The sequence below is a fragment of the Oncorhynchus clarkii genome, unplaced genomic scaffold, assembly GCF_045791955.1.
Source record: "Oncorhynchus clarkii lewisi isolate Uvic-CL-2024 unplaced genomic scaffold, UVic_Ocla_1.0 unplaced_contig_5539_pilon_pilon, whole genome shotgun sequence".
NCBI lineage: Eukaryota > Metazoa > Chordata > Actinopteri > Salmoniformes > Salmonidae > Oncorhynchus > Oncorhynchus clarkii.
This window is the reverse complement of record NW_027258496.1, coordinates 1-25,813: the sequence shown is the minus strand read 5'-3', so window position 1 is coordinate 25,813 and position 25,813 is coordinate 1. Positions and strand designations below refer to the sequence as shown.

General features: G+C 43.5%; 4 protein-coding genes across 6 annotated transcripts; 3 read left to right on the top strand and 1 right to left on the bottom strand.

The window, feature by feature from the left end:
- Positions 1 to 97: 97 nt before the first annotated feature.
- Positions 98 to 9,168, bottom strand: LOC139397120 (synapse-associated protein 1-like). Of its 2 annotated transcripts, XM_071143992.1 has the most exons (10): positions 8,120 to 9,104; positions 7,824 to 7,942; positions 7,593 to 7,659; positions 2,362 to 2,435; positions 2,061 to 2,200; positions 1,552 to 1,703; positions 1,330 to 1,391; positions 1,029 to 1,182; positions 554 to 683; positions 98 to 190 (listed from the first exon to the last, which is right to left on the bottom strand). In XM_071143992.1, the coding sequence occupies exons 1-9, from the start codon at positions 8,325 to 8,327 to the stop codon at positions 556 to 558; spliced, it is 1,104 nt and encodes a 367-aa protein (XP_071000093.1). In that variant the 5' UTR covers positions 8,328 to 9,104; the 3' UTR covers positions 98 to 190; positions 554 to 555. The 2 variants fall into 2 exon arrangements, with proteins under 2 accessions (XP_071000093.1, XP_071000092.1); XM_071143991.1 differs by having other exon boundaries at positions 98 to 683; positions 8,120 to 9,168.
- Positions 9,169 to 9,565: 397 nt separating this feature from the next.
- LOC139397121 (pyridoxal phosphate phosphatase PHOSPHO2-like) lies at positions 9,566 to 11,483 on the top strand. 2 transcript variants are annotated; one of them, XM_071143994.1, is made up of 3 exons: positions 9,566 to 9,820; positions 10,422 to 11,164; positions 11,243 to 11,483. In XM_071143994.1, coding segments are annotated over exons 2-3 (720 nt in total). In that variant the 5' UTR covers positions 9,566 to 9,820; positions 10,422 to 10,446; the 3' UTR covers positions 11,245 to 11,483. The 2 variants fall into 2 exon arrangements, with proteins under 2 accessions (XP_071000095.1, XP_071000094.1); XM_071143993.1 differs by having other exon boundaries at positions 10,422 to 11,286.
- A 721-nt stretch (positions 11,484 to 12,204) lies between these two features.
- LOC139397122 (kelch-like protein 23) lies at positions 12,205 to 19,651 on the top strand. Its single transcript, XM_071143995.1, has 6 exons — positions 12,205 to 12,215; positions 12,738 to 13,053; positions 14,998 to 15,204; positions 15,383 to 16,124; positions 16,556 to 16,708; positions 19,341 to 19,651. Exons 1-6 carry the CDS (start codon positions 12,205 to 12,207, stop codon positions 19,649 to 19,651), a joined length of 1,740 nt encoding a protein of 579 aa, XP_071000096.1.
- A 1,500-nt stretch (positions 19,652 to 21,151) lies between these two features.
- On the top strand, positions 21,152 to 23,955 carry LOC139397117 (acetylcholine receptor subunit alpha-like; the record flags this gene model as incomplete). Its single annotated transcript, XM_071143985.1, has 4 exons — positions 21,152 to 21,538; positions 22,746 to 22,888; positions 23,307 to 23,351; positions 23,846 to 23,955. Coding segments are annotated over exons 1-4 (353 nt in total), but the record flags the coding sequence as incomplete, so codon positions are not given.
- Between the last annotated feature and the right edge of the window lie 1,858 nt (positions 23,956 to 25,813).

Below are 25,813 nucleotides of genomic sequence, written 5' to 3'. Positions count from 1 at the left end.
GTTGCATAAACAACACCAAAACAAAACCCTTCCCTATACAGCCCTTCGGATATAACAATATGTCTGTAATTTTCATTAAGGAAAGACATTTAGACAATTGGAAAGAAGTATATTTATTAGGGAAAAACTGAAAGCAGGATTTGAGTAGCACAGAAACAAGTGTTTATTTGGATAGACGCACACATCCCAACTGCAAAAAAATTCCAGAAAAAGAAAATAGCAGAATAGAGAAGAAAGAACAATATGCAATATGTCAGTTGCCTCGTCGGCCATAAACGTTCACAGCTAAAATGACAGCCAGCCACTAAACTGTACAGACAGAAAATGTATATTATACAGTATTTCCACCACCAGATCAGAATACACCCCATAGATGTTCCCATTCTAGAGTGTGCTGAAACAAACAGTTAATGGTTTGTATGCAGCGGTTCCCTTCCTTTCTATACCATTCTATTTCTATGGTCTAGACTAGACCAAGGTCATGGTTTCTGATCCTTCGTGGTGCTCTCTCTCATATCAGAGATACTAGACTGAAGCAAGACGGGTCGGTCACCTCTACTCGTCCGACTGAAGCATCTTCTCGATCTCTTTATCCCAGTTGTCATCTTTGTTGTCTGCCTCCGTCACCACCTCATACTCCTGTAACTCTGCCTGGAGTTCCTTCTCCCAGTCCGCTGTCTCCTCTGAACAAATAACAGCATTATGAGATCAATGCTACAGACTGAAGAGAAAACAACTAAACATGTCATTCACTCTCCTCTAATTCAACATCCAGCTCTACCACCTGAGGCATTATATTAAATCCAAGCCCTTTCCAGGTTCCAGTGAAATCAACCAATAGAACTCTGGAGTTCTTGCTGGTTGTTTGTTACTCTAGATATGATCTAATAGTTCTAGAACTGACCCTCTGGAGTTCTTGCTGGTTGTTTGTTACTCTAGATATGATCTAATTGTTCTAGAACTGACCCTCTGGAGTTCTTGCTGGTTGTTTGTTACTCTAGATATATTCTAATAGTTCTAGAACTGACCCTCTGGAGTTGCAGCGTCCTCCTTCTTGTCCAGCACCAGCTGTTCCATTTCTTTCCTCAGGTCTTCATGGTCGATGTTACAGGAGTCAAAGGCATCACTCACAAACTCGGAGACCCCAGGGCTGGTAGAGATCTCATTCTCCTCTTCCTCCTGCTATTTAACAACATTAAAAAGAGAATCCAGACCATTTCATACATTTGACTTGATATTTACACAGTATTTCAGTGGTCTATATATAGACGTGCACAGAATTATTCAAAGGGGCTGACTTTTCTTCAGAAAAACAAAACATTGACTCACCTCTCCACTCTTGGGAATGTCACTAATGGATACTGGAGGTGTTTTTGGTCTGATGGTATTTTCTGCATGACAACAACAACAACAACAACAACAACAACATGAAACAGAAGTTAAGCTATAAACTGTTGCTTGACAGTAGTTCACCAATTGCTCTGCTTTGCACATAACACCAATGCAGTGTTTTTAGTTAGGGACGTGTCAGGATCACACAAACTGAATTACCTGTGAGGCTGACACCCTCCGGGCTGATGGTCTTCTGCTCCTCTCTGTGGTCTACAGCCTGCTGCTGTGCTGCCAGGGCCGTGAGCTGGGCCGACTGCTTTATCAGGGACACACGGTAGAAGTAGTTCCTCCAGAACACATCCTCCTTCACTCTAAACATACAGAGCATTGAATATGTAAGTAACATACACATATACTGAAGGGTTAATCGATAACTTGACATGGATGGAAACACGTGTACAGTTCTTCCAATTTCAATGGCTGGTCAAAGCTTTGTGAACCAGTCTGATTGAGCGATAGCTCACCATTCTTTTTCAATTGAATGCAGCAATCTGGCTGGTTCTAAGAGGCTTATCAATGGACAGGACTGGCATCATCCAACATTAGCCAACAGGCCAACTTTATGCCTGCAATATCTATCTGTCAATAATTCTGAGTTGAATCGAGGCATGTTTGAAGTGCAATAATGGATTTGTAATGCATTAGATTTGTAATGGCTGTCTGCTGACTGTTTGGGGACCAGGTCGAAGCGCATCCTGTTCAGTAGCTCATCTTCCTGCAGCATCACCATGGCGATAGGATACATCTGCTCAGAGTCGAACTGGAACTGAACTCCAGCTGGTGGGTCTCTCAGGAAGTTCCTCCTGTCCTGGAATAACAGATCAATAAAGTTGTGATGAATTTAAATCAAATTGAAAAGGTACAATCAACACAATGCACTCTGACAGTGATGAGATCCAATTGGATGGAATCAAATCACAAACTCTTAAGTGCACAATGTGGACAGACAATGTTAGAAGTGCTACTAACAGCGGACAAAGCCAGGATCTGTTGCTGCATAGTTTCCTCCTCACTGTAGCCAACCCATGGTGGTACAGCTGTGTCTGGAGGGGAACAAGAATAAACCATTTTAGTTCCACCATGTATATATGTATATATGCATGTATGTATATACAGTGGGGCAAAAAAGTATTTAGTCAGCCACCAATTGTGCAAGTTCTCCCACTTAAAAAGATGAGGCCTGTAATTTTCATCATAGGTACACTTCAACTATGACAGACAAAATGAGAAAAAAAATCCAGAAAATCACATTCTAGGATTTTTTATGAATTTATTTGCAAATTAATGTGATTTTCTGGATTTTTTTTCTTCTCATTTTGTCTGTCATAGTTGAAGTGTACCTATGATGAAAATTACAGGCCTCTCTCATCTTTTTAAGTGGGAGAACTTGCACAATTGGTGGCTGACTAAATACTTTTTTGCCCCACTGTATGTATGTATGTATATATGTATAACTATGATCATGTTTACTGGTATATCATCTCAAGATAGTCTGGTTGCCAGTCTGTTTAGCTAACATTCTACTCTGTCATTTATCAGCAGTATCCCTGCACATTGATATGGTGCTGGTACCGGCCTGTAGAGTACATTCTCCTGTGGGTTTTATTTATTGTGTTACCTGACCTGACTTGGCATCGGTTCTATTCTGATTTTGACACTTTTCTATTTCTTTACCTTGATATAGAATACGGCATTGTTGAGAAAGAGCTTGAAAGTAAGCATTTCACTTGACTGTTTACACCTGTTGTGTCCTGTCATGATATAACTAGTTAACTAAAAACGAATCATGAAAAAACTATTTAGTAAACTGAAATAAAATAATTAGCAAACCCGTTTGAAAAACTAAAACTATATTTTAAATGGCTGTAGCCATACTGAGTTAAGGCTAAAGCAAATTACTGTAGACGAAAGTCGAGGAGTGAAGTCCGGGGAGGTGCATCTGCGACAGTCAAAAGTCAGACACTAATGTGGTTTTCCAACAAGGCATGTAGGCGCAAGTCGGACAATTTCCCCCCCAGAATGACTTGACAAAAGTGATCCGCTCTAACGTGGCCACTGAAATGAGCACGACGGAAGACTGCTCTCACACGGTCACGCAGAGTATCTCCGCTTCACACTGCTACAACGTGGTAGCTACCGGACCAAAACAGTAGTGAAGACGGAAGACTGCTCTCACACGGTCACGCAGAGTATCTCCGCTTCACACTGCTACAACGTGGTAGCTACCGGACCAAAACAGTAGTGAAGACAGAAGACTGCTCTCACACCGTCACCCAGAGTATCTCCGCTTCACACTGCTACAACATGGTAGCTACCGGACCAAAACAGTAGTGAAAACGGAAGACTGCTCTCACACCGTCACCCCAGAGTATCTCCGCTTCACACTGCTACAACATGGTAGCTACCGGACCAAAACAGTAGTGAAGACAGAAGACTGCTCTCACACCGTCACCCCAGAGTATCTCCGCTTCACACTGCTACAACGTGGTAGCTACCGGACCAAAACAGTAGTGAAAACGGAAGACTGCTCTCACACCGTCACCCCAGAGTATCTCCGCTTCACACTGCTACAACATGGTAGCTACCGGACCAAAACAGTAGTGAAGACAGAAGACTGCTCTCACACCGTCACCCAGAGTATCTCCGCTTCACACTGCTACAACATGGTAGCTACCGGACCAAAACAGTAGTGAAGACGGAAGACTGCTCTCACACCGTCACCCAGAGTATCTCCGCTTCACACTACTACAACGTGGTAGCTACCGGACCAAAACAGCAGTGAAGTTTAACCTCGCTTCAACTCTCCTGGTTGTTGCGGAAATTGACCCACTACTACTGTTTACTTTGTGCATCTACGTCAGGGGTGTCAAACTCATTCCATGGAAGGCCTAGTGTCTGCTGGTTTTTGTTTTTTCCTTTCAATTTAGATCTAGACAACCAGGTGAGGGGAGTTCTTTTTTACTAAATCAGTGACCATAATTCATCAATCAAGTACAAGAGAGGAGCGAAACCCTGCAGACACTCGGCCCTCCGTGTGATGAGTTGGATACATATGATCGACGTCAGGCATTCCCAAACCGGGGTACGCCAAATAAAAACGTGGTTCACATTTAAAAAAATATTTATTTATTTATTTTCTTCACATTTTCAAACAGTCAATTTATTTTCCAACGGGGCTATACATTTGGATGAGTTTTTTTTTTGTCGCCTGAGTAGCCTCGTTTCACTGCCAAAAATAAAATTAAACAATCTAATGTTCAGCGAAATAACACGATGTCAAATACAGGTAGCTTAGTCAAATAATTAACATCCAATCACATTAACCGTTACTCATCCAATCACATTAACCGTTACTCATCCAATCACATTAACCGTTACTCTCTCACAGGAATTCCACTAACTGTCCTTATGTAGCTGCTGCTCATTCCGTTTGCTCGAAAATTGATAAATGTTTTTTAAAAAGTAAGGCCCAGAGACACTACCAGCAGTCCTACACAAGTTGTTCTGCTTCCACAAGCACATCCACTACTAGCATCAGTAACTCTACATGTGTTGTTAGCCCAGCTAGCATGGACACTGACAGTTGTGAATCTGATGCAGCTGAAGAGCTACTGCCCCTTTACCCGGGAAAGCACCGAACAACAGACAGGGATGTTGGACCATCAAAGAGGTGCAAATATGATAACTACAATTACGCAGGTACTTTCCTGAAACGGATGACACAAACAACTGGATTCGTTATCCCTTACATGCCCTGCCTCCAGTCCACTTTCATGCCCTGCCTCCAGTCCACTTACATGCCCTGCCTCCAGTCCACTTACATGCCCTGCCTCCAGTCCACTTACATGCCCTGCCTCCAGTCCACTTACATGCCCTGCCTCCAGTCCACTTACATGCCCTGCCTCCAGTCCACTTACATGCCCTGCCTCCAGTCCACTTACATGCCCTGCCTCCAGTCCACTTACATGCCCTGCCTCCAGTCCACTTACATGCCCTGCCTCCTGTCCACTTACATGCCCTGCCTCCAGTCCACTTACATGCCCTGCCTCCAGTCCACTTACATGCCCTGCCTCCAGTCCACTTACATGCCCTGCCTCCAGTCCACTTACATGCCCTGCCTCCAGTCCACTTACATGCCCTGCCTCCAGTCCACTAACATGCCCTGCCTCCAGTCCACTTACATGCCCTGCCTCCAGTCCACTTACATGCCCTGCCTCCAGTCCACTAACATGCCCTGCCTCCAGTCCACTTACATGCCCTGCCTCCAGTCCACTAACATGCCCTGCCTCCAGTCCACTTACATGCCCTGCCTCCAGTCCACTTACATGCCCTGCCTCCAGTCCACTTACATGCCCTGCCTCCAGTCCACTTACATGCCCTGCCTCCAGTCCACTTACATGCCCTGCCTCCAGTCCACTTACATGCCCTGCCTCCAGTCCACTTACATGCCCTGCCTCCAGTCCACTTACATGCCCTGCCTCCAGTCCACTTACATGCCCTGCCTCCAGTCCACTTACATGCCCTGCCTCCAGTCCACTAACATGCCCTGCCTCCAGTCCACTTACATGCCCTGCCTCCAGTCCACTTACATGCCCTGCCTCCAGTCCACTTACATGCCCTGCCTCCAGTCCACTTACATGCCCTGCCTCCAGTCCACTTACATGCCCTGCCTCCAGTCCACTAACATGCCCTGCCTCCAGTCCACTTACATGCCCTGCCTCCAGTCCACTTACATGCCCTGCCTCCAGTCCACTTACATGCCCTGCCTCCAGTCCACTAACATGCCCTGCCTCCAGTCCACTTACATGCCCTGCCTCCAGTCCACTTACATGACCTGCCTCCAGTCCACTTACATGCCCTGCCTCCAGTCCACTTACATGCCCTGCCTCCAGTCCACTTACATGCCCTGCCTCCAGTCCACTTACATGCCCTGCCTCCAGTCCACTTACATGCCCTGCCTCCAGTCCACTTACATGCCCTGCCTCCAGTCCACTTACATGCCCTGCCTCCAGTCCACTTACATGCCCTGCCTCCAGTCCACTTACATGCCCTGCCTCCAGTCCACTTACATGCCCTGCCTCCAGTCCACTTACCGATATCTGAACAAGAGATTCTCATCAAAATTGAAATAAGCGGTTCTGTGAAAATGTAATTTAATCAGAAGCCACTGCCAGATTTCTGGATTGGGCTGCGCTCAGAGTATTCTGCCTTGTCAAATCGTGCTGTTATGCTCTTTGCAACCATGTACCTATGTGAGAGTGGATTCTCAGCCCTCGCTAGCATGAAAAGGAAATACTGGCACAGACTGTGTGTTGAAAATGATTTAAAACTGCTCTCTCCAATACAACATTGCAGTTATGTTCATCCTTTCAAGCACATCCTTCTCATTAACCTGTGGTGAGTTATTCACAATTTCGATGAACAAATAAGGTTTTATATGTAAGATGGTTAAATAAAGAGCAAAATTATTGTTTATTATTATTATTATTTGTGCCCTGGTCCTATAAGAGCTCTTTGTCACTTCCCACGGGCCAGGTTGTGACGACAAACTCACTCACACCCATTCTTATGTTTAATAAATGTATTGTATAGTGTGTGTGGCAGGCTTACAATGATGGCAAAAAAACAACATTTGAGAGTGCGCTGACCCTGGTGCTAGAGGGGGTACGCAGCTGGAGGTTGAATGTTTGAAGGGGTACGGGACTATAAAAAGTTTGGAAACCACTGATCTACGTCATCTCACTGAGTCTTCCTTTAAACCTATTACTGCCCCCCCAGTGGCAGGAAGTGACATCCCCAAAAACAAAACAACTATACATATACACACACAGGCTACTAGCCTCCCATGCACAGGCTACTAGCCTCCCATGCACAGGCTACTAGCCTCCCATGCACAGGCTACTAGCCTCCCATGCACAGGCTACTGTCTGTCCCTAACACTAAAACAAAATCATATGATAACGAAAATATTAATATTTTCATAAAACATAAACCAAATAAAAACGAATCAAGTGGATCTGAAAACTAAATAAATAAACCGAATGTCAAATAAAAATTTGAAAATGAATAGAAACTAATATAAAAACACTAAATAATAACCTTGCTGTGCACGTGACAAATGTTGATTTGAGGACACCGAGTACAAGGAGTGGAAGGTAGGCTAATCTCAAGTGGGTATGATGTTATGTCTCCACACTGACCTGATTTCTTAGCTTTCTTTTCTTGGACAAATTTGTCCTGTTCTTTTTTGAAATCCCCCAAAATAGTCTGGAAAACAGAAACACAGACATGTGATGTTACAAGACAGAAACCTCAAAGCTTCAAGAAATCCGCGGTTTTGAGCGAACACCAGAGGGATGTTACATAGCAACCGATGCTAACACTAAAACACCCTCCTTGTCAAACACGATTCAGTTTAGCATGCCATGCACCTTGTCAAAAATGCCATCTATGTTCCCTTCTTCCACGCTCTTCTTGATGGTGTGTGCGGTCTCTGCCACAGAGTTGGAGATCTTCTTGGTAGCATTGCTGGCAAAGTTGAATATTAAGCCTGTATATGTAACAGGGATATAAAACCTGGATGAATTCTCAGCCTCAGATGGCATTGTCATTCAAGTTTTGGCAGGCAAACAATGTATTGTTGTCTCTTAGGCCTACATAATCAGTATTAGTCTGTTAAATCACTTTTCACATGAATATAAATGAAACCAGCTATAATCTTCCTTACCACCGAATCCTTTAGCTTGCTGAGAGATGAGTTGGACGGTGTCTCCGTCCTCCTGCCCCAGTTCTTCTGTTGCTGGAGGTTCGTGTTGTTTGTTTACTTCATTTTGGTCTTGAACGATTTTCTCCTCCACAGCAACGTCAGCCACTTCGCTCTCCTCTGTCGTCGAGGTGTTCTCTATACCCAGCCACGTTCCCCACCCTTTGAACATTTTCGCCGATGTCTTTCGGTTGTAGCTATGATAGAAAATCGATTGTAAAACTAAGTGCTTAGAATTTTACCTTCATGGTTCTGTGTTTACGTCACCAGGAAACGGTGCGATTCTTGTTCTTGTTTTTCTTCATAATAAATAAAAAACGTGCGCATTACTGCCGCCTACTGTTACATCTGGGAAATGTTAGCATCTATTTCGTTTTGTAACAGTATCGCTATCAGTTCAAATGTGGGATTCGAACAACAGTGTGTTATTTAAGAAGAAGAAACAAATGGACCGCTTTGCCAGATAACTCTCCAAGCTGTCCCACTGTATTTTTTGTATTTTATTCACTACTTCTCATTCCACACCAACAGGTGACAGTGATGTCCCTTTTCATTGATTAGTTAGACAGTGATACGAAACAAATGAGGAAGTATTGGTGCTTTCAACAAAACTGGGAACTCGGAAAAAACGATGTCAAATCATGAAATCAGGGATCTTCAGGTCGGGGCTTGTTTTTTTTCTCGAGTTTGCGGTTGTCTTAAACCAGAGATATTAGAGTACGTAATAGCATGATTCCAAAGCTATATGATATTACAGAGAACAAGTTAATTATCTCACATCTTGTAAAATAGTAGCATGTTGTACTTCTTTTTGACGAAATTAATGCTAATGTTTGGTTTTTGCGCTAGCGCCCAATTAACTCCCATTCACTATTTGAAGGAGAACGCTCCTTCTCCCAGAATCACCCAGAATGCACCACGCGGCGGTTTTCCATCTCCTCGAAAGTGTCTCTGCTTGAACGCTCCGAAGTCGGAGATTTCCGAGGTCCGAGCGGCTCAATAAAATCGTCTTTATAATTAAACCAAGATAGACCACAGCCTGTCGTTTCAAACGGGAACAAATGACTCTAGTGGGCAGAACAAGCAAGGTGGGTGGGCAGAGCCAACCACGAGCTAGAGAGATTCTATTGGCGCGTTCTAGCACGGAACGCCTACTCTGTAAAGTGCACTTCTGCAATAACTCAATTCGCCTTCACACCCATTCTAAACAACGCAATTTTTTTTTTTTACTTTGGTAAAGTCTACAAAACTTAAACTTAGTTCACTCTGTTCGTAACAGATTCTAGTTTTGGGAACAGAAAACTGTACTGGGATCAAATGTTTAGTCGATGAGAAAATGTGAAGGATCTCGGCCAAAATCCATCGAGTTCCATCTTATTTCTCCCACTGCGGGCCACTGGGCTTCCTCTCACTACCACTCACTACCACATTTGATGATTTGACATCGTTTTTTCCCAAATTTGGTAGTGAGTGGAAACGTCAAGCGGATGCTTCACATTTACACATCCGGTGGAACATCTGTCTCATTGTTCTATCTGTGTCTCAATGGTTTCTAGTTCCCAGTTGTTCCGAACGCGACATGTCTCAAGTGTGTGTTTAAGATCCAACCGGCGATGTCACGCATCTAAATTTACATTTGTGTTAACGGTGTAACAACAGTGTGGGGTAAGATCCTAAGTGAATACACACATTGATAAATAGACTATTTGACAAGCGGTTTACTGTTTTGAACGACGTAAAAGGAGCTAGCTACTGTACTTGGTAATGTGTAATAGATTGACTGTTAGCTAGCCAGTTCCTAGCTAGTCAGCAGACAGTCCAAAGAACACTCTTAGTCATTCAATAGCTAGCTAGATAGATACTGCTTGGTCACTAGCCTTTTTCACTTTCTGTTTAGTGTCTGTCTGCCTGCCCCCTCCCCAGTGTTGGAAAAAGTACTCAATTGTCATACTTTAGTAAAAGTAAAGATAGCTTAATAGAAAATTACTAAATTAAAAGTGAAAGTCACCCAGTAAAATACCAATTGAGTAAAGGTCTGAAACAATTTATATTTGAGTTAAGGTCTACAACTATTTGGTTTAAAATATACTTAAGTATTAAAAGTATAAATAATTTTAAATTCCTAATACTAAGCAAAGCAGACAATACCATAAAAAAATAATTGTTTCTCTCTCCCTCTCTCTCTATCTATCACCCCTCTCTCTCTGTCTCTCTCTCTGTGTCTGGCTGCCTGTCCGTGTCTCTTCTAACAAACCTATTCCACCAGTGTTTTGCAGCAGAGGAGAATCATCATGAAGACTCTGCTGGTGTTTGACTTCGACCACACCTTGGTGGATGACAACAGTGACACCTGGGTCATTCAGTGTATCCCGGACCAATGCCTGCCAGACCTGGTCAAGAACTCCTGCCAGAAGGGACGCTGGACAGAGTACATGGGCAGAGTCATGTCCTATATAGGAGACCAGGACATCAGCCCCGATACAATCCGAAGTGTGATGGAGACAATACCGTTTACAGATGGAATGATTGAACTGTTGACGTTCATTGTGAGTAACAAGAACGACATTGACTGCATCATTATCTCAGATTCAAACACAGTGTTCATCGACTGGATACTGCAGGTGGCTGGGGTTCAAGACGCGGTCGACCAAGTCTTCACCAATCCGGCTGCGTTTGACAAGCGTGGCTACATGGAGATAGAATGTTACCATTCTCACCAGTGTAGCCAGTGCCCTGTCAACCTGTGTAAGAGGAAAGTGCTGGCTGATTTCCTAGCAGGGCAGTTGAAGGGAGGGGTAGAGTATCAGAGAACTTTCTATGTAGGGGACGGAGGGAACGACCTTTGCCCTTCCAACAGTCTAAGGGAAGGAGATGTGGTGTTCCCTAGAAAGGGTTACACCTTGGAGAGGCTGCTCTCTAGACAGAGTGCACAACAAGGAGAGGGTTCATCCAACCCCAGAGTGGTAGAATGGACAAGTGGAAAAGAGATCCTGATGGAACTGAAAGCATGTGTTCCCCTGTAGGGTACAGCTCAGAAGTTCCCCTGTAGGGTACAGCTCAGAAGTTCCCCTGTAGGGTACAGCTCAGAAGTTCCCCTGTAGGGTACAGCTCAGAAGTTCCCCTGTAGGGTACAGCTCAGAAGTTCCCCTGTAGGGTACAGCTCAGAAGTTCCCCTGTAGGGTACAGCTCAGAAGTTCCCCTGTAGGGTACAGCTCTTTCTCATACTGAATGAAGTGTACTTGCAACGATTAAAAAGTATACCAAATGCTCGAGAGGGAAGGATTGTGATTGTGTCTTTGTCCTGTTTTGGAAAAGTTTTTGAAGATCATATTTTAAATCAGCGGGACTGTATCACATCACTCTCTCAGGTTCAGATGCAAATTAATGTACATCTTTGTGCTTATTTTTGTCTTTAGCAAATGTAGAGAGATACAGAACCCAATAAACATAAAAGGAAAAAACAAATCACACCTGTAAATTACATGTTATAACTGTTTATAATTAAATATATATTCTAGGATGTACAGTCAATAAAATACATTGGCATCACTTTTTACTAGGACACTATCTATGTGCAAAATGTATTACCAGTCCTGTGTATTAACAGTGCAATTATTTGTTGTCTCTACTAGGCTCTATTGTGAGTGTTATTATATAAATTGCCGATTACTGCTTCAGCAGTGCGGTTTCGTGGACCGTGACCCCGTCTCCCTGCCTCCCAAGATAACCCTCTGTCTGTCCCTTTGTGTCAATACGCTGATAGTAGGACGAGGCGCGGTGAATGTGATTGGTCGAACGCTGTTATTTGCTGCTGGTAAGATTATCAGAGGCGCTGCTGTCTGCGGCTGAGATGCTCTGTCACATCAGCTGAGCGCCTGCCGCGTCAGCCTAAATAGATAACGAAACTAAATAGCGGAATGTCCGGCGTTTATTAGATTGTTTGGTTTACAAGGGAATTGGTAATAAATAAGAATTTACAACAGATGGCGTGTGATGCCGTTTGACTCGCTCCAAACACAGAGGATGCTTTAACAACAGGAAAATAAACCATGTCGAGCAGGTAGATGTGTGGCTATTGTTCAGTGAGCTGTGTTAATGATCTTCACTCGGGACTATTTAGATTGAATAGTATTCGGTCAAGTGTATGTAGGTCCTATGTGGATGCATTACATTGTGTTTTAAATAAGACGACTAATAGATTACATGATCAAATACTCTCTGGATCCGTTGCAAATCCATGTATGTTTACTGTCTGCTCAGTTCATCGTTTTTTGCAAGGTGTTGCTGCTTACAGTATTGCAAAATGTTCATTATGCAATGTTTTCTGTTTTAGCAATAAACCCAATTTGATTCTATCAAGCTTCATTCATTTAAATGTCATGTTGAAACTAATTCCCATTGCGGTTTCCACCCTACAGACCATAGCTTGTCTTAATAACGTCAGTATAACCAGATGTGTAAAGGGACAGGGAAGTCTAACGTCAGCTGTTCTGTATTACTAATGTATAATGCATGGATGTGCCAAGGCAATGGCATACATTTTTAAAGGGTACATTAAGATATTTAATGTCTCGTGTTTCAGGAACACGAGGTCATCTAAGGGACAGGAGTCGCCGGAATCCTTCTACACCTATGATTTCTGTGACCCAACCCATCCCACGGAGGTTCTAGAAGCCCTCGGAGAATACTACACAGAAGGCTTGTTCACTGACATAGCTCTACAGTGCTCTACAGGGGAGCTCTTCCACTGCCATAAAGTGGCTCTATGCTCCCGTAGTTCCTACTTCAGAGCCATGTTCACAGCCGATATGAGAGAGAGGTCCCACAGTGTCATCAGACTAGCTGGGGTAGATGTGGAGGTGCTGACGACTCTGGTGAACTATGTGTACACCTCCAAGGTAGGCTACACCTCTGAGACCATTTATGAGTGACTGTCCATTATATGAATGTAGTAGCCTAATATTAAAAAATGGTATGTTTTTTAACCTTTATATAACTAGGCAAGTCAGTTAAGAACAAATTCTTATTTGCAATGACGGCCTACCAAAAGGCAAAATCGTCTATGGCGTCTCAAAAGTCATTTAGTTATCATTAAAATGGAGGTTTTACTTTTTCGCATGTTGTGTCTATTGTTTTAATATTGAGATGGTCCCATGTAACTTTTCACTGCAGTGGGCTAAATCAGGGGCACACAGACTCTTTCTTGGTCGTCTTAAACAAATCTACTTTGTAACAAAAGTATCCACCTCACACACATGGTTATGGGTTTAACAAAAGAAGACACCTGTATCATGTCAGATATAAAGTTGAAATGTCTTCCATTTTGAGTTTTCATCCCAATATTACACTTTATTAACATCACAGAAGACTGAAATTTAACAAAACTGTTTGACACAGAAACACAAGATTTTCATCTGTTAAATAAAAACATCTTTATCAATGATGAAACATGAATAACATTCCACCCATGAGGCCAAAGAGGACACTTCTGGTCATTGACTGCAGGAAAGGGCTACATAATACCCTACATGATCAAAAGTATGTGGACACATGCTCGTCTAACATCTCATTCCAAAATCATGGGCGTTAATATGGAGTTGGTCCCCCCTTTGCTGCTATAACAGCCTCCACTCTTCTGGGAAGGATTTCCACTAGATGTTGGAACATTACTGCGGGGACTTGCTTCCATTCAGATCATTAGTGAGGTCGGGCACGGATGTTGGGCGATAAGGCCTGACTCGCAGTCGGCGTTCCAATTCATCCCAAAGGTGTTCGATGGGGTTGAGGTCAGGGCTGTGTGCAGGCCAGTCAAGTTCTTCCACACCTGATCTCAACAAACCGTTTCTGTATGGACCTCGCTTTGTGCACAGGGGCATTGTCATTCTGAAACAGGAAAGGGCCTTCCCCAAAACTGTTGCCAAAAAACTTGGAAGCACAGAATCATCTAGAATGTCATTGCGTGCTGTAGCGTTAAGATTTCCCGTCACTGGAACTAAGGTCCCAAACCATGAAAAACAGCCCCAGACATTATTCCTGCTCCACCAAAACAGTTGACACTGTGCATTGGGGCAGTTGGCGTTCTCTTGGCATCCGCCGAACCCAGATTCGTCCATTGGACTGCCAGGTGGTGAAGTGTGATTCATCACTCCAGAAAACGCGTTTGCAATGATCCAGAGTCCAATGGTGGCGAGCTTTACTCCACTCCAGCTGATGCTTGGCATTGCGCATGGTGATCTGAGGCTTGTTTGCGGCTGTTCGGCCATAGAAACCCATTTCATGAACTCCTGACGAACAGTTCTTGTGCTGACGTTGCTTCCAGAGGCAGTTTGGAACTCGGTAGTGTTACAACTGAGGACAGATTATTTGTACGTGCTTCAGCACTCGGTGGTCCCGTTCTATGAGCTTGTGTTGCCTACCACTTCGCGGCTGAGCCGTTGTTGCTCCTAGACGTTTACAATTCACAATAACAGCACTTACAGTTGACCGGGGCAGAAATTTGACAAACTGACTTGTTGGAAAGGTGGCATCCTATGACGGTGCCACGTTGAAAGGCACTGAACTCTTCAGTAAGACCATTCTATTGCCAATGTTTGTCTATGGAGATTGCATGGCTGTGTGCTCGATTTTGTACACCCGTCAGCAATGGGTGTGGCTCAAATAGCCGAATCCACTAATTTGAAGGGGTGTTCACATACTTTTGGATATATAGTGTAGGTTATTTCCTGCATCCCAAATGGCACCCTATTCCCAGAAAGTGCAATATGGACCCTAAGGGAGCTGGTCAACAGTAGTGCACAATAGGGTGCTATTTGGGACGCAACTCTAAACTGTCTCCCTCCCAGGCCTCCATTACCCAGTGGAATGTAGAGTCTCTGCTGGAGGCTGCAGACCTGCTGCAGTTCGGAGCCGTGAAAACGGCCTGTGAGAACTTCCTGGTTCGTCTCCTCGACGTCGACAACTGTCTGGGCATGCTCCGTTTCGCCCAGCTCCATGTGTGTCTGTCCCTGGAGAAGGAGGCACGCAGGGTGCTGCTCTGCCACTTCCACGAGGTAATGGTTCAAGGTTTAGGTTCAGGCTTATTCCTATATCGTGGTACATACACAGAAACAAACAACAAATATGATGTCATTCAATGTATATCTAAACACTCAGCAGATATGTATTCTACTAAATCAATAGATGGGTTTATTAAATGTCTTTAGTGATTTGAGAGTGTCATTTTCTCAGGTGGTGAGAGAGGAGGAGTTCCAGGAGCTGGGGGTGGAGAAGGTGAGGAGCCTCCTGCAGGAGGAGAACCTGGCGGAGGTGTTGAATGAGGCGGTGCTAGTGGAGGGGGTGGTGAGGTGGCTGGCCCACGATACTCTTGCCCGCAGGGGACACTTCCAGGAGCTTCTTCACTCCGCCCACTTAGACCTGAAGGAAGAGTACCTCAGGACTGCCTTGGAGCTTCATAGAGAGTGTCTGGAGACTGACACTGAAGACATCCACTCTCTATTTGTCCAAGCTCTGAAGACTGCTTTTAATATCAATAAAAGCCCTTCAGAACACTGCAGAAGGGGCAGGAGACTGACCTCCAGGATGTTTGTGATAGGAGGGTACCACTGGCACCCTCTGTCTGAGGTCCAGACCTGGGACCCGGTCACGGACCAGTGGCAGCAGGGGGAGGATATGCCAGACCACACCAGGGAGAGTTATGGAGTTACCCTGCTGGGCTCCAACATCTACATTAGCGGCGGCTACAGGACAGACACTACAGAGGCTCTAGATACAGTGTGGGTTTACAGCAGTGATACTGATAAATGGACACAGGGGCAGCCCATGCTGACAGCGAGGTACTACCACTGTTCTGTGGGTCTGCATGGGTGTGTCTACGTCATAGGAGGGTACAGAGGAGGGGCGCCCATGGGGGAAACTGAATTCTATGACCCCCTGAAAAGGAAGTGGATTCCCGTAGCTAATATGGTACAAGGTAGGTTGGCCTATGAAGGTCTGGAATATGACACAGTTGTGTAACTTGACAGTTGATTTTTTGTTGTAAGTTTTGTTTTATAGTAAATGTATTTGTTTACTGCTGGAGTTTCATGATAGTTTTACGGTTGGAAGCCTTTTAGTGACAATCCTTCCTTCCTTCCTTCCTTCCTTCCTTCCTTCCTTCCTTCCTTCCTTCCTTCCTTCCTTCCTTCCTTCCTTCCTTCCTTCCTTCCTTCCTTCCTTCCTTCCTTCCTTCCTTCCTTCCTTCCTTCCTTCCTTCCTTCCTTCCTTCCTTCCTTCCTTCCTTCCTTTTCCTTCCTGCCTTCCTTCCTTCCTTCCTTCCTTCTCCTTCCTGCCTTCCTTCCTTTCCGCCCTGCCTTCCTTCCCGTCCTGCCTTCCTTCCTGCCTTCCTTCCTTCCCTTGTCACAGGCGTGGGAAACGCTACGGCCTGTGTTCTGAGAGACACAATATATGTGGCAGGTGGTCACTATGGTTACAAGGGAAGCTGCACCTATGATAAGATTCAGACCTACAGGGCAGACGTCAATGAATGGAGCATAACAACGACCTGTCCTCATCCAGGTACCACAACTGTTATATCAGCCCTGGTTCTATAGAGCTACAGAGAGATAAACTCTGTTATATCAGCCTGTTATATCAGCCCTGGTTCTATAGAGCTACAGAGAGATAAACAATGTTATATCAGCCCTGGTTCTATAGAGCTACAGAGAGATAAACAATGTTATATCAGCCCTGGTCTATAGAGCTACAGAGAGATAAACAATGTTATATCAGCCCTGGTTCTATAGAGCTACAGAGAGATAAACTCTGTTATATCAGCCCTGGTTCTATAGAGCTACAGAGAGATAAACTCTGTTATATCAGCCCTGGTTCTATAGAGCTACAGAGAGATAAACAATGTTATATCAGCCCTGGTTCTATAGAGCTACAGAGAGATAAACTCTGTTATATCAGCCCTGGTTCTATAGAGCTACAGAGAGATAAACTCTGTTATATCAGCCCTGGTTCTATAGAGCTACAGAGAGATAAACTCTGTTATATCAGCCCTGGTTCTATAGAGCTACAGAGAGATAAACTCTGTTATATCAGCCCTGGTTCTATAGAGCTACAGAGAGATAAACTCTGTTATGTCAGTCCTGTTTCTATAGAGCTACAGAGAGATATACTCTGTTATATCAGCCCTGGTTCTATAGGGCTACAGAGAGATAAACTCTGTTATATCAGCCCTGGTTCTGTAGAGCTACAGAGAGATAAACTCTGTTATATCAGCCCTGGTTCTATAGAGCTACAGAGAGGAAATGGGACAGTGCATTAAAATTCTAAAATTCTGGTGCGGCTCAACCACATGAGGAACTCTGTTAATAACTAACTTACCCCCTGGCTTGAAGGAATTATGAAAAACACATACAGTGGGGCAAAAAAGTATTTAGTCAGCCACCAATTGTGCAAGTTCTCCCACTTAAAAAGATGAGAGAGGCCTGTAATTTTCGTCATAGGTACACTTCAACTATGACAGACAAAATGAGAAAAAAATCCAGAAAATCACATTGTAGGATTTTTAATGAATTTATTTGCAAATTATGGTGGAAAATAAGTATTTGGTCACCTACAAACAAGCAAGATTTCTGGCTCTCACAGACCTGTAACTTCTTCTTTAAGAGGCTCCTCTGTCCTCCACTCGTTACCTGTATTAATGGCACCTGTTTGAACTTGTTATCAGTATAAAAGACACCTGTCCACAACCTCAAACAGTCACACTCCAACCTCCACTATGGCCAAGACCAAAGAGCTGTCAAAGGACACCAGAAACAAAATTGTAGACCTGCACCAGGCTGGGAAGACTGAATCTGCAATAGGTAAGCAGCTTGGTTTGAAGAAATCAACTGTGGGAGCAATTATTAGGAAATGGAAGACATACAAGACCACTGATAATCTCCCTCGATCTGGGGCTCCACGCAATATCTCAGCCCGTGGGGTCAAAATGATCACAAGAACGGTGAGCAAAAATCCCAGAACCACACGGGGGGACCTAGTGAATGACCTGCAGAGAGCTGGGACCAAAGTAACAAAGCCTACCATCAGTAACACACTACGCCGCCAGGGACTCAAATCCTGCAGTGCCAGACGTGTCCCCTGCTTAAGCCAGGACATGTCCAGGCCCGTCTGAAGTTTGCTAGAGAGCATTTGGATGATCCAAAAGAAGATTGGGAGAATGTCATATGGTCAGATGAAACCAAAATAGAAGTTTTTGGTAAAAACTCAACTCGTCGTGTTTGGAGGACAAAGAATGCTAAATTGCATCCAAAGAACACCTTACCTACTGTGAAGCATGGGGGTGGAAACATCATGCTTTGGGGCTGTTTTTCTGCAAAGGGACCAGGACGACTGATCCGTGTAAAGGAAAGAATGAATGGGGCCATGTATCGTGAGATTTTGAGTGAAAACCTCCTTCCATCAGCAAGGGCATTGAAGATGAAACGTGGCTGGGTCTTTCAGCATGACAATGATCCCAAACACACCGCCCGGGCAACGAAAGAGTGGCTTCGTAAGAAGCATTTAAAGGTCCTGGAGTGGCCTAGCCAGTCTCCAGATCTCAACCCCATAGAAAATCTTTGGAGGGAGTTGAAAGTCCGTGTTGCCCAGCAACAGCCCCAAAACATCACTGCTCTAGAGGAGATCTGCATGGAGGAATGGGCCAAAATACCAGCTACAGTGTGTGAAAACCTTGTGAAGACTTACAGAAAACGTTTGACCTCTGTCATTGCCAACAAAGGGTATATAACAAAGTATTGAGATAAACATTTGTTATTGACCAAATACTTATTTTCCACCATAATTTGCAAATAAATTCATTAAAAATCCTACAATGTGATTTTCTGGATTTTTTTCCCTCATTTTGTCTGTTATAGTTGAAGTGTACCTATGATGAAAATTACAGGCCTCTCATCTTTTTAAGTGGGAGAACTTGCACAATTGGTGGCTGACTAAATACTTTTTTGCCCTGCTGTAGTTATGTTGTAGTGCAGCATTCAAACTTTACAAAAATATTAATGCAGAGATGTCTACTCTCTTGAAGCAAAAGTGAAATCATAGGATGTACACACCATCTAAAGTGATGCACATAAGTAGTAGTCATCCTTCCTGTATTTGAGCAAAGATAATTTATTTGACCTCTGTCTTGACCGTCTCTTAGAGTACGGCCTGTGCCTGGTGTCACTGCACCCCAAGCTGTACCTGGTGGGTGGCCAGACCACCATCACAGACTGTTACGAACCGGACAGAGATGAGTGGAGCCAGCTGGCCAGGACCAAGGAGAGGAGGATGGAGTGTGGCGCCGTGGCCATGAACGGGTCCCTGTATGTCACCGGGGGCTACTCCTACTCCAAGGGCACCTACCTGCAGAGTGTGGAGAGGTACGACCCCGAACAGGACACCTGGGAGATCGTGGGGAATTTACCTGGAGCGGCGCGGTCACATGGATGTGTCTGTGTTTACAGTGTTTAGAGAGCGAGAGAGAGAGAGGGAGAGAGAGAGAGAGAGAGCGAGAGAGAGAGAGAGAGCGAGCAAGAGAGAGCGAGAGAGAGAGAGCGTTCCAGGTTGTCAGTAATGCAGTTGTGGATGTGTGTGTGTGTTTATAGTGTTTAAACTATATATTGTATTACTGTTGTTTAACACTTAACCAGGCGTTGTGAGATCGTGTGAACTGCATTTGAGACGACCTGGAACGTGTCCTTTGTTACTGCTCCATTCAGAGGACTTTTTCCGACAGCCGATGGCATCTGATCTACCTCATCCTGTTCTCCTGCTATAGACACGGGAATATTTATTGTGTCCGACTAAGAGATTTTGGGGCGTTCCCCGATGCTGGAAGTGGGGGCCTGAGTGAAAACGTTTAGGATCCCCTGAATTAGAGAAATACCGGTGTGTTGTTTACAATGATTTGATTGTTTTATACGTTGTATTGTAAAACTTTTGATTGTGAAAATAATTTAATGGGTTTTTACTTGACTTAGCCATGTTGAATGGTAGCAGCTGACACACAAAGCACCACTAGGGGATTTATCCTAAAACATTTCTTAATATTGATTTCATTTATCCGAACAGGAAAAAAGAGGAGTTGATACGATACAAATTAATTTACAACTTTGCATAGTTTTCTTTCTTTTAAATATAATTTTAAAAGAATCACCGGCAGTAGCCTTCCTGCAGGAAAATGACCAAATCGCCCTCTAGTGGCCTCATGGGTGGAATGTTGTTAAGATTTTTCATAATTTTATAATTAATAAACCTCTTTGTGGGGTGGGAGGCACAGAAAATCTGTTTTTCTATGTCAAACGGTTGTGTTATATTTCAGTCTTCTGTGATGTATATGAAGTGTAATGTTGGGATGAAAACTCAAAAAGTAATACATTTCAACACTATATCTGACATGATACAGGTGTCTTCTTTTGTTAAACCCATAACCATGTGTGTACTTTTGAAGAAGAAAAACTCAACTACTTTGAGAAGAACAACATAGGCAGGTCAAGAAACACTCTGGGGAAGGTCAAAGGTTCAAACAAATTTGGAAAAGAGAATTAAATTGAATGAGTCATCATTTCCATAGTGTCTGTGAAGTCATTGCTGTTCACAAGGTAAAAACTGGTTGAATCGACGTTGTTGCCATGTTGTTGCCATGTCATTTCCACAACAACAATTCAATGTGAAAAACTGGATTTGCGAAAAGTCATCAATGTAAGGGAATTTTGTGGGTTTTTTTCACCCAAGTTTGAACCTAAATTCGATGACAGTGTGACATTTTTTTGTTGAATTCACGTTGAAATCACGTTAGTTGACAACTCAACCAAATGTAAACCAAAACTAGACGTTGAACTGGTGTCTGTGCCCAGTGGGATATTTGTGGTTCTGGTGAGTTCCCGACAGAGTAGACCATGACATCCTGACTATACAGGAGAAGCAGCACGTGTGAAAGTACCTCTCATACTCCCAGTGAGCGCTCCCAGCTGTCCCCCAGTACCACATGCTGTCTGGCTGCTACTGGGGGTTTAACAATAGCTCAGTCCTACTGCCCCAGAGACCACAGCCGAGCAGAGTAGAGCACAGATAAGCAGAGAGAGACCATGTTGGGATAGGATCTAGTCTGTTACAAGATTACTCTGAGGCCCAGAGTAGAGCAGAACAGAGTAGAACAGACTAGAGAAGAGAAGAGCAGAATAGAACAGGGAAGAGAACCGAGCAGGTTAGAGGACTCCAACTGCCGTTTGGTTGACAACACAACCCAGGTTATAAAGATATAAACAGTCATAGAAAATATAAACCGTCACATTATTTAACCGATGTTTTATTTGAAGGTACACCCTCTTCTTGTTGGGATTCTGGTTGTTTTAGCAGGTAAGTTGTACCGTTTTGGCATGCTTTACCTACACCTTTTGACTTATACCAGTTTTGCCGATGTGTGTTTGATTGTCGTTTTTATTGATCAGAAACACTTTTGAAATGAATCCCTTGTTATTCAACCCAAACTGGATAAACGTATCAACGTTGCAGAGTCAGTTTTGAGTCGGTCTTACGTTAAACCAGAGAGGACATGATTGACAGGTACAAGTGCAATGTCCCTCCTTCCATCCAGAGATGTGTGTCAATCTCAGCGTGTCTACTTTTTTTTGCAACCAGAATGCAGAGCAGGTTTTGAAGGGAGTTACGAAGTTACTTAAATGTATACAATTGTGTAGATATATATGGTATGGCACGGATCTCTATAGGATCATTTTCAATGGTAGAAGAGGATGTAGCCAGTTAGTGATAATGAGGTATATAATGTGTGATACTGAGGTATATAATGTGGGATAATGAGGTATATGATGTGGGATAATGAGGTATATGATGTGGGATAATGAGGTATATAATGTGTGATACTGAGGTATATGATGTGTGATACTGATATAATGTGGGATAATGAGGTATATAATGTGGGATAATGAGGTTTATAATGTGGGATAATGAGGTATACAATGTGGGATAATGAGGTATATAATGTGGGATAATGGGGTATATGATGTGCGATAATGAGGTATATAATGTGGGATAATGAGGTATATAATGTGTGATAATGAGGTATATAATGTGGGATAATGAGGTATATAATGTGTGATAATATCAACTTCCTAGTCTATAAACGTTGTGATAATCCAGGACAACTCTTAACTAACAGCATGGTCTCTAAAAATAGGAATAGTCCTGGTGGATCATCTTTCCCAGCCTGATAAATGCTTGGTGTATGTGTCATGAATTCCTGCTGGTCCACGTTGACTCAGCTGCTGTCTGCATTGTTGCTTTAGCCCCATCAGCGCTAAGCCGACACTACAACAAGTAGGCTTAAAGTATGCCCACTTACTTTAGAGAACTTATAAAGTATGGTCATTCACTTAAGATAATGAAAGGAAGAGATAACGCTTCTATACCTGGGTTCTCATGAGTTCCCCATGTGCTTTCTCAGATATCAAATATATATTTGAGTGTGTGCGTGTGTCTATATTAGATATAGCCTTGACTATTCATCTTCTGTGTGTGTGTGTGTGTGTGTGTGTGTTCCCTGCAGGTTCAGCCAGGTGTTCAGAAGATGAGACACGTCTGGTTAAAACCCTGTTCACCGGCTATAACAAGGTGGTCCGCCCTGTCAATCACTTCAGAGATCCGGTGGTGGTGACCGTAGGCTTGCAGCTCATCCAGCTCATTAGTGTGGTGAGGAATACGGGACTGCTTATAGGACTGGACATGGTTCCTTCTTCTTCTTCTTCTTCTCATTCTTCTTCTCCTTCTTCTTCTTCTTCTTCTTCTTTTTCTTCTCCTTCTTCTTCTTCTTCTTCTTCTTCTTCTTCTTCTTCTTCTTCTCCTTCTTCTTCTCCTTCTTCTTCTTCTTCTTCTTCTCCTTCTTCTTCTTCTTCTTCTTCTTCTTCTTCTTCTTCTCCTTCTCCTTCTTCTTCTTCTTCTCCTTCTTCTTCTTCTTCTTCTTCTTCTCCTTCTTCTTCTTCTTCTTCTTCTCCTTCTTCTTCTCCTTCTCCTTCTTCTTCTTCTTCTTCTTCTTCTTCTCCTTCTTCTTCTCCTTCTCCTTCTTCTTCTTCTTCTTCTTATACAAAGTCTCTTCCCTTGTCTTTGTCAGGATGAAGTCAATCAAATTGTGACCAGTAATGTGCGTCTGAAACAGGTATGGTTTCTCACTGACCTGCGTGTGTCGTTCTTCTCAATGTCGTTTTTGTGGTTGTGTTGTATTTAGATATGGGAGGTTGTGTTGTATTTAGATATGGGAGGTTGTGTTGTATTTAGATATGGGAGGTTGTGTTGTATTTAGATATGGGAGGTTGTGTTGTATTTAGATATGGGAGGTTGTGTTGTATTCTGATATGGGAGGTTGTGTTGTATTTAGATATGGGAGGTTGTGTTGTATTTAGATATGGGAGGTTGTGTTGTACTCAGATATGGGAGGTTGTGTTGTATTCAGATATGGGAGGTTGTGTTGTATTCAGATATGGGAGGTTGTGTTGTATTTAGATATGGGAGGTTGTGTTGTACTCAGATATGGGAGGTTGTGTTGTATTTAGATATGGGAGGTTGTGTTGTACTCAGATATGGGAGGTTGTGTTGTACTCAGATATGGGAGGTTGTGTTGTACTCAGATATGGGAGGTTGTGTTGTACTCAGATATGGGAGGACGTGAATCTGAAGTGGAACCCTGATGATTATAGTGGAATTAAGAAGATCAGAATCCCTTCTACAGACATCTGGCGTCCTGACCTCGTGCTCTACAACAAGTAAGAACCAGTCCATGCTTTAACTTTGACCGATGTACAGTATTCAGTGACTTGATGAGGCCTATTAGACAAGACCTTTTCAGAAGCCAGTCTATTCCTGAAGGGCAGCTAGTGATAGAGACCAAAGGGGATTACATTTAAATGTTTTCTTTATTTAAATTTTATTTAACTAGTCCGTTAAGAACTAATTCTTATTTACAACGACGGCCTAAGCCGGCCAAACCCTAACCAGGCCCCCCGCTGGGCCCATTGTGCACCGCCCTATGGGACTCCCAATCACGGCCGGTTGTGATACAGCCTGGAATCGAACCAGGGTGTCTGTAGTGACGCCTCTAACACTGATATGCAGTGCCTTAGACAGCTGCGGCTTTAACCCCAAACAGCAAGCAATGCAGATGTAGAAGCACAAGTAGCTAGGAAAAACTCCCTAGAACGGCAGGAACCTAGGAAGAAGGCTCTGAGGGGTGGCTAGTCCTCTTCTGGCTGTGCCGGGTGGAGATTATAAACCTAGAGAGGAACCAGGCTCTGAGGGGTGGCCAGTCCTCTTCTGGCTGTGCTGGGTGGAGATTATAAACCTAGAGAGGAACCTAGGAAGAAACCTAGAGAGGAAACAGGCTATGTGGGGTGGCCAGTCCTCTTCTGGCTGTGCCGGGTGGAGATTATAACAGAACACGGCCAAGATGTTCAAACGTTCCTAGATGACCAGCAGGGTCAAGGTCACAGTGGCTGTAGAGGGTGCAACAGGTCAGCACCTCAGGAGTAAATGTCAGTTGGCTTTAAATAGCCGAACATTCAGAGTAAGAGACAGCAGGTGCGGTAGAGAGAGTCAGCCATAGGTGAAATATTATAGTTAGTGGTTTTATCATTTGATTATGCTATGTTTAGAAAGCATATAAGTCATTTCAAGCCTTATTTGGGGCGGCAGGGTAGCCTAGTGGTTAGAGAGTTGGACTAGGAACAGGAAGGTTGCAAGTTCAAACCCCCGAGCTGACAAGGTGCAGGTCCGCGGTAATCTGTCGTTCTGCCCCTGAACAGGCCCACTGTTCCTAGACCGTCATTGAAAATAAGAATTTGTTCTTAACTGACTTGCCTGGTTAAATAAAATTATTCATACAGTTTTGTTGAACAGGAAATACATCATATAATATATTTCATATTTTTATCATATTTGTCATGTGTACTTGTGTCCTCCAAAGTGACGACACCTCAGAAATGTGTAACTATTTTTATCAGAAAGGTGAGATTTTAGCCTTTGAGTATGCAACATTACTAGTTATTGTTTATGGCCCTCTCATGAAATAATATATTTGGGGAATTACGTAGATTACATTTTTTGATGACATTTAGTTACGTTTAACTGGTTGTCTTTAATCTACCTCAACTTTTGTCTATCACCCCTGAAACAAGATGTTTGGCATAATTGAGTTGTTTTCAGCATTCCCTGATGATCTAATCAGGCTAACACAATTCCCCATGGGAATCTATTGATTCTGATGCTAATAGGTGTAATAGAAAAATGACATACTTACCTAATTTGTTTGATATTAATAGTAAACGATTGAATATTTAACTAGGAGTGAGACTGGCCTGCTAAAGCTGAGTTTTCATGGTGTCCACTCTAGCTTCCTGCAGCTAGTCTGGGCACTCATGGGTTATACTAGAGGGTGATACATCTGTACTGACACATTATATTCTATGATCAGTGGTGCACTGAGAAAGATGTATTCCATGGACAGGATGTAAGAGCCCATAGGAATCCATTGACTCCGATGCTAACGAGTCAATCCTCTCCACTTCCTGCAGTGCAGATGGAGACTTGGTTAGCTTAGCAGGCTAACGCAAGAGCCCATAGGAATTC